Source organism: Cebus imitator, unplaced genomic scaffold (genome assembly GCF_001604975.1).
Source record: "Cebus imitator isolate Cc_AM_T3 unplaced genomic scaffold, Cebus_imitator-1.0 Scaffold162, whole genome shotgun sequence".
NCBI lineage: Eukaryota > Metazoa > Chordata > Mammalia > Primates > Cebidae > Cebus > Cebus imitator.
Window position 1 is genome coordinate 3,049,262 of NW_016107477.1, and position 17,404 is coordinate 3,066,665.

The 17,404-nt window shown below is 39.2% G+C and overlaps 1 protein-coding gene across 17 annotated transcripts in view; it reads left to right on the plus strand.

The window, feature by feature from the left end:
* Nucleotides 1–17,404, plus strand: part of PTPRM (protein tyrosine phosphatase receptor type M) — an 858,282-nt gene that overhangs the window by 589,992 nt on the left and 250,886 nt on the right. For all 17 annotated transcript variants that reach the window (XM_017543961.2, XM_017543962.2, XM_017543951.2 and 14 more), the window contains one exon: nucleotides 10,894–11,026. In XM_017543961.2, coding sequence (XP_017399450.1) covers nucleotides 10,894–11,026 — 133 coding nt within the window. The remainder of the gene's footprint in view (nucleotides 1–10,893; nucleotides 11,027–17,404) is intronic.

A 17,404-nucleotide genomic window follows, 5' to 3' on the forward strand; every position in this document is an offset into this window, starting at 1 on the left:
TCAAAGTGAGTTACGTGTGTCTTTTAGCCAATTTAGGGGGTTAATAATGGGAATTATTTGTATTTCTGCTTTCTATGAGTAACAAAGAAGTCAGAAAATGCTCATGGGAATTCGATAGCCATTTTATTATATAAAATTACTTTTAATAGTTTGAATCCTACTAGCATCTTATTAGACATTTCTCTGTTTTTTTACTTTCTGAAGAGCCCCATACCATTGTAATGACTATATAGCAGAAATTTTGGCTAGTTTAAAGATTTCTAAAACAAATTCCATAAGATCATGACAAATGACCTATATTTAATTACAAGTATTAAGTTTATAACACTTTATTCTTGACAGATACTCACTTCATGTCTCTCTGATATGTATCCAGTTAACTTTTTACTCATTGATGGATATATATTTGACAGCTTTTTTTTGAGTGCTGAAAATATGTTTTGCCACTCGTATTTCTTTCCATGCTCTGATTTTCTGTTAGTCTCTTTTTATCATTGATGAAAGTTTGGCCAGCAAATTTTCTGGTAAGGATTTTGTCTTAGTCTGTTTTCTGCTGCTATAACGGAATACCACAAATTGGGTCATTTATAAACAATAAAAGTTTATTTGACTCATGGTTCTGGAGACTGGGAAGTCCAAGAGCATTGTGCTGGTATTTGGTAGGGTCATCTCATGACAGAAGGCAGAGCAAGCACATGAGACAGAGAGCAGAAATTAGACCAAACTCAATCAGAAACCCAATCCCACAATAACAACAGTAATCTACTCTTGAGAACTCTGACCTCATGATTTAGTCACTTCTTAAGGGCTCCACCTCTTAATGCTGACTGTTACAATGGCAACTAAATATGCAACATGACTTTTGGAGAGGACATTTAAACCACAGTAGACTTTCATCTGTCATCACCATACTAAGAAAAATCCTACTTTTCTGCACTGGCCATCTCTTGGCATCCTCAGTGAAGCTCATGTTCAGACATCTTCCTTCTTTCTTAGCATGTTGTCTTTTTGCTCATGTAAGATCATCCAAAGGCAGCCACAGATGCCTCTCTTAATAAACCATCTATAAATATTGGAAATCTGTGGAGGAGAGACCATGAAATAAGATTTCTTGTTGTCTTTCTTTACTTTTCACTTCTACTTTTTCCCCCTTTTTGTTTCTCATCATGCCCATTGCCCAATGTCTGAGGACTTTAAATAGAAAAAAAAAAAAAAAAGAAAAAAGAGTACAAATGAGAAAGACAGAAAAATTAAAGTAAGCTTTATCCTGAGAGATCTTTGATTCAGCAAACATGCTGTCACATGCACTGTGGACACATGATAAGATATGAGCCATGTCATGTGACAGCCACAAAGATGAGTAAGACTAATTTTGTCTCAAGGAATTTATGTTTAGTACATGACATAAAGGATTTACCAAAATAACTGAATTCAAGGTTGGAAATAGTAAGTTCTGTGCAAGAGGGGTGAAGCAAGGTGCTCTGGAAGTTCAGGAGGAGAGAGAATACTTTTCCGCAAAGCAATTAGGAGCAGTATTTGGATGTGTGGCCTTTGAAGATGGGTAGGATTTAAACCTACACAAATTGAGTAGGGAAAGCTCCTACGCAGCAGGAACAAAGGCTTTGGGAAGGGAAATATTGAGGGTATGGGGAAATTGGGGTATGGGGAAATTGGGCATTTCCATTTGGTTTATTTCAGAAAGAAGGGTGGTATAATATAAGGAAAGGCGGTTGGAGTTATCTCATGGAAGTCCTTTTGAAATTATCATTTAGAAGCTCTTGGGTTTGTTTTTGTTTGTTTTTTTTAATGAAAGAGTGACTTGATTGGAGCTATTAGGATGATCCATACGGCTGCAGTATGTCAAAGACACTAGCTAAGGTGCCTACTTCGGAGTCAAGTATAAAAATCCAGAAGAGAAATAGACCAGGGTCATAGCAGTGAGAATGAAGAAAAGGAAAATAAAGCATTTTTAGACTTGTTAGAGATTGGGAAGGACAGTAATAACTAACCTGTCTCGTGCCAAGTGACTATTCTTTAACCCAAGGGCAGAATAAACCTCCTTTGTAATTTATTCCCATTTTATGAGCTGAATACAACCAAAATTCATTTACTTGCTCTTTTATTGAATACTAATTACATTGTGCATAGACAGGGGAAAGCCTCTCTCAGCGTTTCTCTGTAAGAACTTGAACTCCTGCTTTTAAGTTTATATGTTCAAAAATATTTTTCTCCATCTGTACACACACCTCTCATGGCTATTGTTGTCTTTACAAATGCTTCCTGCATCTTTTACAATATCCATTCAGTAAAGACTTGTCAAGTGCCCACCGTGTTAAAGAGACCATTAATCACTAAACAGCAAAGGTGATAAGAAAGGATCCTTACTCTTGGGAAGCTCCAGTGGCAGGCACCTTTTCTCCTTTGTGGTCCTTCTTTTCTGCCTTGTCAATCATTTATGTTTGTTTTCTTTGATTCCTTTTCATCATCCACATGATGACTAGTATATCATGCTCCAGGATTATATTCATGCCATTACTCTAGTACATTTCAGAATTGTACTGATCATATTACCAGATCTTTCTTTTCTGCACTTTGGCCAAGAAGTCCTTTGTCCTCTTTTTTTTTTTTTTTTTTTTTTTTTTTTTTTTTTTTTTTTTTTTTTTTTTTTTTTTTTTTTTTTTTTTTTTTTTTTTTTTTTTTTGTTAGGCTCTCCTCTTTACAACTGACCAAGATCACTTTAAACTTGAATCTTGTATGCCATAGCATGAGCAATAATCACTCGAGTTTTCTGTATTATATTGGGGAACGCTGTAGTGCAATGAAATAGGAGTAGCCTTCACATTCAGACACCCTGGGTTCAGAGTGTAGCCCCATTCCTTCTCTTTCACTGAGGTTAGGACAAGCTGTTTATCCTGATGTCTTCCGTTGCTTCAGTTTTCTCATTTGTAGAATGTTATTAATTATACTTCATGGGATAATATTAAATAAAAATTATATAAGGTACCCAGCATATAAAGTAGGTCTTCAAAAAGGTTACCTTTCTTCCTTCCTATCTAATTTAGTAGCAGCAGGCAGTTGATCAATACATGTTAAATTCCTTTACAATTCACAGTGTCTTGCAATCTCTACATACTTTGGCTAGTTATAAACAGGGATTTGATTCCACCAGGCTTGCCTCTTCATTGTATAAAAAGATCTTTTCAAATAATGCAATGATGGAAATTGGATAGCTGAGAAAGTAAGATATTATTACATCAGGAGATGTTTTAAAAATAGTAACACAATTACATTTTTTTTCTCATTTTGCCATAGTCTGAAAAACTTCCCCACTCATAATTTGGTGCCATGGTTCTAGAGTGGGGTTTTTCTTGGTGTTGTATAGGGAATCCCCAAAGGCGTTAAATAGATTCCTGGGTTCTACCTCAGACCTTTGATCCAGAATCCATGGGAAACCCAGCCATCTGCATGTTTCAAAAGGTCTCCAAATGATTCTTTGGCCCAGTCTGAGTTTTAAACTTCCTAGGATTGGAGACCCTCTGTTCTAGAATATATTAAACAGAATGCCACAATTAATATAAGCCATATTTATTAAAGCCCTTTATTGCTTGAGGAGATTTTGTGTGTTTACTAAATGAGAGTCTGAGAGTACATGTCTTTCACACTCTCTTAAGACTGTGAGTCCTAATCACAATTCTAAAAGGCCACCTTTTGTGTGTGTAGCTCTTAGGCCCTGTGAAACACATATCATACATCTCATGCAATTTGTTAGACTCTACGTTTTTTGAACATCAGAAATATTGATACTTCTAGCAAGCATACAGAATAGACTAGGTATACTTGCTTTTTGATGAGACGGTGAATGACAAATTTCAGGCAGCAGGAAAAGCTCTAAGGGACTTTTGCAAACAGCAGCTGCTTTGTGCAGGAAGCTGTGGTGATCCTTTCTCCCACAGGAAAAAAGTGTTCAGAGGTAAACATGAGATCCAGACTACAACCTAAAATACAAATCTGGAAGAAAATTTGAGGGACACAGTAGGTTTCCATCTTAATTCCTTCAGAGTTTAGTTTCAAGTGAATGGTTGCAAACTTCCATTCTGAATTATGTCATCCTCAAGAATCATCTATTTCAGAAGCAGCCACCCCCACTTCCTTTCTTGATTATTCACTTTATGTTCAAAGTGCACACAGTTGATAACTTATTATTGACAATTTGTTTCCCTATTTTATTACTTGATAATTATTTGAGAAATTCAAATGGAAAAAATAAAACTATTTCATCAAAATAGTAAGAATGGTAATAATTCTCGTGGACTTTTAGTGTCCAGATGGTAAGTAATAAGGCCCTGATAGATCATCTTTTCCATAGGGTGTCAGCCAGTCAATAAATGAGAGCAGTAGCTGTCATGAAATTAGGATAAAAATAAAAAAGTAGATTGATTTTTTTAGAGAAGGTATATATCAAAGCATCCAGTATCACAGTTTTATATGAAAAATTATGTTTCTGATTATTACTTGTATGTTGTATATGCTGTTTGCCCTACAGTGGAAATTAGGGACAGAGGAAGAGTTATAAATTCAAAAGCACAATCAGGTTACAAAGGATACACAAAGCGTGATTGTAGATTATTCCAGGAGTGTGATTGACTTCACATTCCCAGAAGAAAAACAATGATATGTAATTTAAATGAAAAATCTAGGAGGTATTTGTGATTATGTATAATGTAAAGAAGGAATAGCTGAAAAAAAACTCAACAAGGCTGCAAGGGATTGTACTTCTCTGGGCAACAAGACCCGAATGAACTGTCTCACAATGATCTTTAAAACAAGGATGTTGCTATTTTTAAGAGAAAGTATAATATAGAAATTTACCTTGGTATAGGTTCACACACACACACACACACACACACACACACATAAATGTAAATTAATTAAAATAGAGTCTCTACTCCATTAAAATCATAAAAAATGCTAGCACAAAGTGATTAAGTACTCAATTTAAATTTTAGAATATCTTTTGGGACCAGTGCTCTTTGAAACACACTTGAAGAAACAATATTTTTACGTATTTCCACTGCTTCCGTTTTATTTTCTTCTTTTAGCTCTTCTCCCTATCTCGTCTCTTAAGATTTTTCAATCTCCTCAGCGTTTCTTTTCAGCAGTTCCTGTTGTTACTGTCCTTAGCCCCTTTTTTTCTCTTTCTCCCCCAAATACCAAAAGTGACATTGTGGTATTTGGTTTGCCACTGAAACCTTTTGCATGTTGTGTGAATGGGGTTTTTCAGGTTCAATTCAGACATTTAACCCAAAACACAGCCCCAGCAGGAGGCTGGCCATGTAGTCTCAGAGCCATTGTGGGTGTTGTCACCTGCACACAGCTGACTGTACCTCTGTGAGTGTCTTGTGTCCTGCTCATTTCAGCCACCCTCCAGTTCAGGCAGGGTAGGCTCCAGGCTTGGGTGGGGCAGTAGCTCCTCCATGGCTTCCCGACTTCCTTCCCCTCCCTTCTTCAGTGAGCCTGTATATTGCTGCCCAGTTGTTTTCAAGGCACCACACTGTTATTCTTTGGTTATTTATTAAATTTAGTCCAGGCTGTCATACCCAGTAAGCAATACCCATCCCACCATAAAGCCTCAGTTACAAACCCTCTCCCAAACAACTCCCAGCCCCTCCCCAGATCCTGCTCATGAAGCTAGTATGTGACCCTAGAGACCCCTTTGTTCTGGCTTATAAGGCACTCTTCCCATCCAGCATTGAACCCCTCCCTCTCCTTCCAGCCTTTCATTGTTGCAGCCTCTGACAAGGAGCCCTTCCTCATCTCCCTCCACTCTTGGCAGCTGGGCTTTGTAGCTCACCTCTGACACCTAAGGCTTCTTGCCTTGTTTACTGTGGTCAACTTCCTGAAGCAAGAGGCTCATATTCAACTCTAGTTCCCCTGCAGAGCCTGGTTCCAGTACCTGGAGCACAAAAGGTACTAAATAAGGGGTTGTTAATTCGGAGGCTGTGGAAGCCAAAATTAGCTACAGCATATGAACAGGACCTCCTAGCCTGCATTCGCATTCAGAGATGCTGTCATTTCTCCCATCTTAAGAAGTAAAAGGCTGTCTCACGATTCCTTTCTTCCTGTCTGGCTGCTCCGTGTGGATGTTCCTTGTGTCTGTATTCACCTGGACATCCTCCTCCTTCTCCTGGCTGATTTCTGTCCTCCTTGACCCACCCTTGTTTCCCCTGCTCACTTGTTAAGTGCTCACAGGCTGACTCATGACTGTAATCACTATCTTTTTCATGACAACTCCAAATTAATGTTCTATACCCGGGTCTCTCCCCTGTATATCCATCCACGTGCCTACTTGCTATCTCTTTTGGACATCTAGTGTCTCAAACATCATTGGTCCAAAACTAAACTCTTGGTCTGTCCACCCACCCTTCCAAATCTGCTCCTCCCACAGTCTCTCCCTGTCAGTCAGTGGCAGCTGCGTCTCTCTGGTGACTCCTGCCAGAGACCTGGTTTTTATCCTAACACACCTGACATCCGGTTCGTCAGCAAAACTGATGGCTGGACCGTCACAGCATGTCTCAAGTTGGACAGCATCTTGCCACCTGCACTGCTGCGTTCTCACTCCAAACCATAATTGTCTTCCCTGAATCTTCGTAATAGCCTCATAACTGAGGTCTCTGTCTTCACCGTGGCCTGCTACAGTCTGCAGTACACATGGCTGCTGGGATAGTATTGTTGAATGTAAACCACATCAAGTCCCTCTTCTGCTCAGAATCCTCCCATGGCTTCTCAAGCAGAGAGAGTCCTTCCAGCAATCCAAGGTGGTGTCCCTACCCCAAAATTATGCTTCACCTTCTCCGAGTTCACTGCGCTCCGGTCACACTCAGGGTTTCAGACTCATTTGCACCTTTCCCCCTTTTCCTCCTCCCTCAATGTCAGCTTCTCCCACTCCATTTCCTTTTTCAAGTCTCTGTTCAAATGTTATTTTCTTAGTAATTCCTTCTCCAATCCCCCATCCTAGCAGCTGCCTTGCCCTTACCCACCAGCCCACTCCCCTTGATGTTTCTCTAGAGCTAGCCCAGCGAGATCACTGCCTACAATACTGGTTTACATTGGTGTCTGTCTTCCCCACAAGGATTTAAGTTCCAAGAGGACAGAAGTTTTTGTTTTGTCCATCTGCTCACCACTGTATTCCTTAAACAGTGCTTGGCATGCAGTTAGGTACTCAATAAACACTTGTTGAATAAATTAAGAATATTGCTGGATTTTTTCCTCCACATTCAGGGTCAGCCTTGCACTAGTCACCACTGTACAGAGTTCTGCAGCCAAGCTGTCCCCGAGGCCCTTCCTGACCCTGCCCCTCCCCTCCTTTTGGGAAGGCTTCCCAGTCACTCTAGGTGAAACCAGCCCATGCTGTGGGCAGCATGGTCAGTAGCTCTGGACATCACTGACAGCCTTCATGGCCTTCTGGGCTTATACCCTTGGATCTTCTGGGAGAATTTGTACAGCCAGTTCAGTAGTCAAAATTGGGCCCAGACCGCAAGCCAGTGGCTGAGTACATCGTGTTCTCAGCCTGGCTTGCTGCTGTTATTTAATTTAACATTGAACACTGGGCCAAAGCGGATTGTTTTCTGCCAAGTTGAAAACCAGCTAAATACTGCATTGGATAATCATTCTATTTCTTTTGAGTTTTTCTTACATGCTAGATGTCATATCTGAAATCGTAAGCAATGCCATTTGGCTGAAATACCACTCTTTCTCATTTTCTTGGCCATTATAAAAACAATAACCAGAGCTATCACTAGGAGTCAGTAGAGTGGGCATCTGTGAGGATTATGCTATATGATTCTAGCAGTCTTTCAGCCTTCTGTAATATGTAGCTGATTCATCAGTGTAATGAATATAATACAGTAGCAGGCCTGGATAGTCTCCACAGATAAATGGACACATCTAAGTTTATTCTCTTCAAAAGGAATTAAATGCACACCACTGTCCTAACAGAATGCACACAAGAAGAGAAAATGCCTTTTAATAAATGATGAAAATTTATACAAAAAAGAAAAAAGTTTATACCATTAGAAACCTGGCAAGAAAATAACAAGACAGAGGGGGATATAGAATGAAAACAACACTTTTGCCACAGCAGTTTGTAAATTATACTGTTAAATTCATAGATTTGGGTGAGGAAAAATAAACAACCATCAGTTGCAACCATACTCTGTCAAAATTATCCCCTGTCCAAGGCCTGCTGACAGGTCATAACCAGAACCACATGTTCCCAAAGCAATAAAAGGGGAGAGAGGAGTATCCTGTCTAAGGAGAGCCTAAAGATACTCATTTCGGGCAGGGATAGAGGGGCAGGGCACAGGGAGGAAGGCAGGAACTTCATGGGCAGGGGTCCTGGAGTCAGTGACACCCACCCATCAGGTTATTGGAGGGCTGCTTGTGTTTACACTGATGCTTCCGTAGAGTCCTAAACCCAAACACTAGAATCCACCCAATGGCCAGTCCCAGGCAGCCCTCCCACCTTTTCTGAGTCAGTGTCCTGTTTAACGTGATTGCTACCATCATCATGTTGCAACTATGTCAGGCCAACATAGAACATTTCATTTTCTTGACCTGCAATGTGAAATGAGTTAAAAGTCAGTGCTAAGGAATGATAATATAAGTGTACATAGGCTGCATAGCAATGTGCATGCTGCTTCCTAAAGGGGACAAAAGCCTGCAGGTAACCACTCCTCCTTGGCCCAAAGCAGAATAGAGTCACTCACCAGTTCCCGTAGAGCCAGGCCCTCCTCTATGAGTGTTCACAATGTGTGCATTACATCTGTGCCATTTTTTATATTGAAATGTCTTAAGTTAAATAAGTTTTTCTAAACTTTTTTGTCCCCAAGTGTTGCATTTACTGATGTAATTTAGTTAAAAAACATACTTTAACTCTTTTGTTTAGGAAATATACATGGATAACCAGCTATCTATAACTAGTGAAATAAATAGAATGGCTTCCAGGATGTCAACCCTTGGAAGAATAAAACCAATTTGATTTTATTTTAAAAATTTGTTTTAATTGGACACAAAATCAAAATGGAAAAACATTAGACTTTTTACAATTTTGCGAATTTCAAATGTTACTTCTTTTTGTATGGATTGCTTTTTTAACAAAAAAAATTTTTTTAATCCACATATACATTTTATCTTTAGGTTTTTCCTAGCAATTTATTTAATGTAACAGTTTTCTTCCAGTCGACCACCTGATGATATGTTCCAGTAGAATATTGGAGTGGTATATTTCAGATGTAATTACCCTAAAGGATAATTAATATTAATACCTTAAAGATTTAACCAGACAGCTAGTTTGAGGGATATTCATTGACTTCCTCTTGACATTGTCAGAAATAAAATTGGCCTGTAGAGCCTTCTTCAGAAGGGTTTTTATTTCATAAGGTGTGCTTTTTGCATCATGGCTGCTGTCATTGCTGCTGCCAAATGATTAGAATATGCTTTGTCGTGGAAACACTGATGATCTTCCGACTCTTTTCTCCCCTGACCTTGACTTACTTCTTGGGGTCAGTCTAATGACTACAGCCATGTTCAGGAGGCAGAGCCTCATGTATAAAATCTTAATAGAAATAAGTTTGAAAATAAACATTATTTACATGTTCCTGAAGGAAACAACAACAACAACAAAACAGATGGAAGGTGATACCCAGCACTCCCTTTCTCAGTGATGACTCATTTTGGAGTTTGTCCGCCTGGTCTTGGTCTGCCTTGCACAAGGGCGCAGACATAGTGACAGCTAAGGTTTTCATGAGTCAGGTGACGCATGAGTGGAAAACCCCATAATAAGGTTGTAAGAGCTGGTTTACAAACACTCCATTTTAATTACGTTTTTTACCAACACTAAAAGAAATTTCTAAGGAGGAAAATTTGGACATGAAGTTTTTACTTTCAGAATGACCTGTCACCTAGTAAGGGTGGCGTCATGGCTCAGAGCATTATCACACTCTGATTTAAGAAGTACAAGCCCTTTTAAAAAATGGCCTTTTTAGGGAATTGAATATTACATTCCTAATATATTTCATCCTGAATGCATTTAGCTGAGGAAACGTATATTTCATCAGACATGGATTTGACGTTCTATCACATTATACAGTAAACAGGACAAACATGTCTCATGTTTTAGACATGAGAAAGGGGTGCTAAGGCAGCCACCACCACTGTAAGACCCTGATTATCTCATTTAAACAGATAGTACATGTGGGTGCCAGTGGTGTGATCAGCAGCAGCTTCCCACTTTGGGAATAAATTGCTTAGAAGGAGTCTTTTGCTTACCAGATGTGACCTAGATTTAGATTTCCAAAGGCAGGGGAAAAACCTCTATTGTGTTAAAAAAAAAAAAATTGCTGGTAAAATGCACAGCAAATGAGCATATCTCAGTTTTCCAGGTGTTTGGACTAATATGTTATGGAATTACTGCTTCATTTATGAAAAATAATTGAGGAAAATGTTCCAGCAAATCAAATTTGGTTAAAGGCTTAGGGATAGATAGCTATTGTGGTGTTAGTAAGTTTTTAAATGGCGGAAAGAGCAGGAGCCAATAGGGATAATAAAATATATTTTTTTTGAAAAAAACTGTTTGAGAAGAGTCTCTTAGAAAAGGGTCAGGCATGGATGTGCTATCCAGCTTATGTTATGGTTTAGTAAAATGTTGAAGAACAACGTGAACAATTACGCTCCTTTCAGTGCATATGAAAGCTGTTTAAAAAAATCAAAGCTTGTCTGTCTGCTGGCTCTGATAAGCCTTATTACTCTGTTAAATGCAGCAAAATTTTAAAAAATGTGACATCTTTATTCTCTCTTACCTACTTTCTCTCCTTTTTCATTTCCTTTCATCTTCAGGTGCTGCCACTCCAAAACCAGTCCCAGAACCCGAGAAACAGACAGACCATACAGTTAAAATTGCTGGAGTCATTGCCGGCATCTTGCTGTTCGTTATTATATTTCTTGGAGTTGTGTTGGTAATGAAGAAAAGGTGAGCTCCTAGCTGTTGCCAAAAATACAGTTATATCCCATTGTTTTCTGGAATATTTCGTGTGTGTGAAAATACTCAGTTACTGAGCTGGCTTTGATAACCTAGACACATCTGTGAGTCTGTGATTGTTAACATTTTTCATCATGTGGCATGGAAGGTTATGGGACAGAAATTTAGAGTAAATGGCTATGATGCTGTGTGAATATGCAAAGCATAGCATGCCAGAATTACGTGAGCATCCTGTGTCTTCCCACACAGTGGTAGATAAAGCTCTGCAAAATCTTAAAAGCCATGTATTTACTAGGAAATGTTTAGTACTGATTTTCAACATATTAAGACATTTGGTAATCACAAGGACATGAGAAGACTTCCTTCTTATTATAGTGAGGATGATGATGATGATGACAGAATATGTGGGGCCTGTGTACGTGCTGGTATCATGCTGGGGCAAGTAATCAGCAGAACATCCAGGAGAAAGAGAATGCGCAAGAATAGCCCGACAGAAAAGTGCAGAGCAGCTCTATGAGAACAAATCATAGAGCAAGTTGTGTGTCTCTATTGCTCTGGGTACTGCAGCTAACACCTGCAATCTCAGTACTTTGGGAGGTGGAGAACAAATTATAGAGCAAGCTGTGTGTGGCTGGGAACTGCGGCCAATGCCTGTAATCCCAGCACTTTGGGAGGCAGGTGCAGGTGAATCATTTGATTGCTTGAGCCCAGAAGTTCAAGACCAGCCTGGGCAACATGGCAAAACCCTGTCTCTACAATAAATACGAAAATTAGCTGGGCGTGGTGGCACACACCTGTAGTCCCAGCTACTGGGGAGGCTGAGATGGGAGGATCACTTGAGCTATGATCACTCTACTTTCCTCCAGCCTGGGGATCAGAGCAAGACCCTGTCTCAAAAAACAAACAAACAAAGTTGTATGTTACAAGAGCCAAGAGCCAAGGGATAGTCTGGGGGAAGAGATAAGTGATCTTCACCTCCCATGCTTGAAACATGTAGTGTCTTGTTTTGTGGAAACAAGTAAAATCTTGCTTAATAATAAAATCTTTGATTCATGTAAAAATCAATACAAAAATACAGATAGTAAGAATTGATGGCATAAATTTTTCCAAATAGAGGGAATATGGAGGTCTTGTTCCTTTTCTGTATAGTTTCAAAACAGCTGTGGTCATGCAGCGGGAGTGAGTTCATGGATGGTAGAAGGTAAAGATGGAAAGGTTGGCAGAGAGAGGACTAGGAAGTCTGATCTGGTCATGGAAGGAGGTCGGCCTTGGGCCTGAGACTGTTGATGGCCTTTGAGCAGGTAGTAACCTGATCTAATTTTTAGGAATATAACTCTGTTGTTAGGATTGGACACAGTGAGGAGGGAAGAGAGCTCAAATCAGGAAGACCAAGTAGAATGAATGAAGAGAAGAGGCAACTTTAGAAATAGGTAAGAGTTAAATTTTAGTAGCCATATGGAGAGAAAACGGACAATATAGAAAGAACTTACAGTAGTTCCTGGTTTGGGCAAGTTAGCGGAGATATTTCTATTCACCAAAATGTGGAACATAGGAACTAGAAAATGGGGGATGGGAACAGTAAAAATGTAGAGATTAGCTTTGCACATTTTAAGTTCAGCACTCCTTTAAAATTAAATGGAGATGTTCACTAGGAAGTTGAATGTGCTGCTGTGGACTAGAAATAATAATTTCCATAGTCTGCAAGTCATTGACATTTCTGGAGCTGAAGCCATAGGTTTGCAGGAGGCTCCTCAGAGTTTTTGTAGAATGAGAAGTAGGAATATCAAGGTTGAAGGTAAAACCCTGGATAACAGCAATATTTCAGGGTGAGTTAATATCCCAATACAGATACATGCATCTACACCTTTTCTGCATCTCCCTCCGTTTATACACCTCCCTCCGTTTATACTTCTGTTCTAGTCAAACCCCAAGACAAACTGTTACAGGTCTGTCACAGCTGTGCACATCCGTGGTCATTGGTCTCCATCATTACAACTCTTCTTCCCCACTTGCCACATGCCCTTTATCTCTTTGGCTCTTTTTTTACCCATCATTTTATTCCTATGTTCATTTTTTATTTTCATTCCATTCCTCTGTGTCTCTCTTTTCTTTACCCTTCTTTACTTATTTATCTCTTAATTTCCTTTTTCCCTTCATATTTCCTTTTTTCTTCCTCTTTATCTTGTGCCTCACCTTTCAGAATTTTTTTTCTGGATGTTCTTTTTTTTTCTTTTTTAAAGATGGAGTCTTGCTGTTTTGCTAGGCTGGAGTGCAGTGGCATGATCTCAGCTCACTACAACCTCCACCACCCGGTTCAAGTGATTCTCCTGCCTCAGCCTTTCAAGTAGGTGGGACTACACAGACGTGCGCCACCATGCCCAGCTAATTTTTGTATTTTTAGTAGCAATGGGATTTCACCATGTTGGCCAGGATGGTCTCGATCTCCTGGGCTCATGATCCGCCCACCTCCGCCTCCCAAAGTGCTGAGATTACAGGCATTTTGAATCACTATGCCCGGCCTTTCCTAGATGTTCTTCATCCACTCCCTTCCTCAATGTTTATGTAGATAGCTTATTTTTGGCACCAGTAGTCTGTACTTTTTTAAAACATATGACTCAGTATAAGTCCTAAGCAACAATAGGCCCTTCCATGCCTGGACATCCAAACTACACATTTTGAAGAGGTTTATTTTAAATTCTGGGAATATGTTGGATTTTTTTTTTTGTCATCTGGCAAGTTCTCTGTGAGAAAGAGCCTGAAACTACTAATCCAGTTGCCCTTGTGATCCTAGCTAAATATCAACTAATCCTCCAAGGTTCTGTTTCTGCTATATTAATTCATTATTCTACCTGGGTGTCTCAGGTAGTCACTAAGGTTATGTTATAAATTATGCATTGAAGAGATGGCCTTTGGCAACATATGGCCTGGATACAACTTTAGACTAAATGCCAATAAGTCATGTCAGATTTACATGGTTATTTACTAGATAATAATCTTAAAATGGTTATTTTCGCAACATGTATCACTTTTGGATTTGCTGTTTCTGAAAAACAGAGTATATTCTTTGTCAGACAAATTAGCCATGCTCATAAATACAAAACTTGCTGATATCTTTAGATTTGAGCAGCCTTGTACAAACCATCACATTTCATAGAAATTCTTAAAACTTCTAATCGTCCAGGGTTTTTGGCCAAAATTCAAGTCTAAATTTGAAAGGTAGTCTTTTTAAACAGAAAAGTTAAAGCATAACATTAATCATAGATAAATTATCAGAGTGTTATTGATAGGTAATCACCACATTGTTTGGTCAGAACACTAAATTTAGGTGTGGAATTCCTAGAACTTCTCTGGGCCCTAGTCTCCTCATTTGTAAGTTGAGAGAACTGAACTAGATGATCTCTGAAGCCCTTCTCAATTCCAGAATATCGGGTTTCCTAGTAGGTAGCAGCCACTGGTGACATACTATGCATTTACTATTCTAGAAGCTACCCTGTGTGGTTTATTACCATGTTTCCCTACTTAAACCTCTGCAGCAGCTCTTCTCCAGGCTCTCTTGGTTCAGTTCAAGCCCAGAGGTGACGGCTGGTAAGTGCTTTATCTTCCAGCTACAATTTCCAGCTTCACACAGGAGGCCCTCAATTAGAAGGGAAGCTGTGGGGAAATGGAAAAAGGGAATGAGAGAGAGGGAAGGAAAGGAACTGCCTCAGGTATAGATTTCAATACATTATTAGTTATTTTTGTCAGTTGGAAGCAAATGCTATAAAACTTTGCACTCATTCCTCCATGGGCTGGTTAGCCTATGTTTCCTCTACCACAGCATTCTGAGTCGGCCAACTCAAATATGTGCTGTTAGTCATAAAGACAAACTGGGCCCAAGAGAAAGTGTGGGTGAAACAAATTCATCAGTCCTTCTAGAAATACAATGAGAAGTCTGTCCTGTGGAGGATGAGCCAGCTGCCATCATCTGTACTTGTCACATACCAGGCCAGCTTCTCTGCTAGCTTAGAAGCAGGAGGACAGCAAATTCAAACACTGGATAATTGCTTGACATTTTATTGGGAGGCATTGTTAATTATTAGTTAAGATTGTTTTGTCTTCTGAAGAATTGATTTTCTATTAAAAAAACACAGTTTCTGAAGGTGGGCCTTTATCAGAAAATGTGAAGTCTCTTCAGTTCATACTAACGCATGGAATTATTTAACATATAGGGAATAATGACTAGAAACTGACATGACCATCAGCTTTATTTTAGGACGTGCTATAAACCTATCACAAAGCAATGACTAGTTTTTTCTTTCTTTTTTTTTTTTTTTATTTTTTGAGACAGAGTTTCACTCTTTGCCCCTGGCTGGAGTGCAGTGGTGCGATCTCGGCTCACTGCAACCTGCACCTTTCGGTTTCAAGCGATTTTCCTGCCTCAGCCTCCTGAGGAGCTGGGATTGCTGGCGCCCACTACCACACCCAACTGATTTTTGTATTTTAGTAGACACAGGGTTTTATCATATTGTCCAGGCTGGTCTCAAACTCCTGACCTTGTGATCTGCCCACCTCGGCCTCCCAAAGTTCTGGGATTACAGACGTGAGCCACCACACCTGGCCAACAATGACTGGTTTTTTGTTCGCGTATATTAATTCATTTGGCCTTACCTGGACTAATATCGCCTGAAACCTTCTTTTCTTTAAAAAATTTTATGAAATTTATACACCTATTTTTACTTTATTCTGTAAGCAAAACAATTTTTGATTTTCCTTCCCCCAAATTATGTGTTCCTTTAAAGATTTGACATTTTGATGCAGCAAATGTTAAGAAACGGCGTGAGGTAAATTTCTACAAGATAAATGTTTCATACAGAACCACAGGGCAATGTACTCTCAAAATTAATATAAAATAACTTGAATAGGATGTATTTATTTTTACCATGTTTCATCCATGTATAATTAAATGTATTTGTGTAAATGAAAATACCTGCATTTTTAACATTTTTCATAAGGAATAATTTATCTCAATAACATGTTTGACAGAATTTAGTATATAAGCACTCTCAATTTTACCGTGATTAATTGTATTTACTGTTGTTTCTAAAATTGCTATAGATCTTTCAGGAGTTTGAAAACATTTGTATTAGTTATAGTAATATTTCTGTCTCAGCCACTATGGTACATAGACATCACAGAAGTTGTAGCTATTGAAAATAATTAAAGAGTTATGCATTCTGGGACAAAATAGCAAGTGGTAGCTATTATATTACATAAATACCTGTTATAGGTAAATATAACTATTTTAATTCTGAAATACTATACCTCCATCTCCTTTCCATAAGACATTTAAACAGATATACATTTTGCAAATGCAGCATATTATCAAATGTTTGGCATCTATTGTATTATCAAATACAATACCAAATACTATACCAAACTACTTGATAGTGTTAGTATTTAAACAATACTAGCACTACCATGAAAAACCACAATAAAAATGGGAAATTTTTCTGAATACAACATGAAACAAAAAAGATAAGAGAGAAAATTTGATGAAAGCCCTGTTTTCAAAGAGATGCCTGCAGCATGCAGCTGGAAGCAAGTTGACGTTAACTATAGTTCCCCTGGCCTACCCGTTTACATATGAGGTAGTTTCTTTCCCACTGTAAGTAAGTGTGACTTGTAAGCAGAAAATAGCTCAGGTCTGGATCCATTATTCAAAGTCTTATTTCAAAGTCACGTTTCCTGAGACTACACTGAGAAAGTCACATGTAGATGTTTCTCTGTGGCAATTAGTTAAAATATGTGGCCTTAATATGCAGTCCTATAAGTATGAGCCAGATGCTGTGATCCTACCTAGCACATGCTTTGGCATGCTTGGAACAGGCCATATGTGCTCACAAACGTGTATGTATGTGTCATGTCAGTCTATCAGTTAGCTGCTGTCCTTCAGGTTTCCAGATAATCAAATAGAGTTGAGGCATAAGGGTAAGTTGAACAAACTGACTTTGAAAAGGCCTCTTCTGACCTGTACTTTATGTGATTACTCTAACAGTTCCTAAAGTAACCCCTATTTCTTGACTCAACCTAATGGGAAGTCTTTCTTTTTTGGGGGGGCATGGAGTTTTGCTCTGTCACCCAGGCTGGAGTGTGATGGCGTGATCTCTGCACACTGCCAACTGCCACCTCCTGGGTTCAAGCAGTTCTCCTGCTTCAGCCTCCTGAGTAGCTGGGATTACAGGCGGGCACCACCATGCCCGGCTAAGTTTTGTATTTTTAGCAGAGACAGGGTTTCACCATGTTGGTCAAGCTGGTCTGAAACTCCTGCCCTCGTGATCTGCCCACCTCAGTCTCCCAAAGTGCTGAGATTACATGCATGAGCCACCGTGC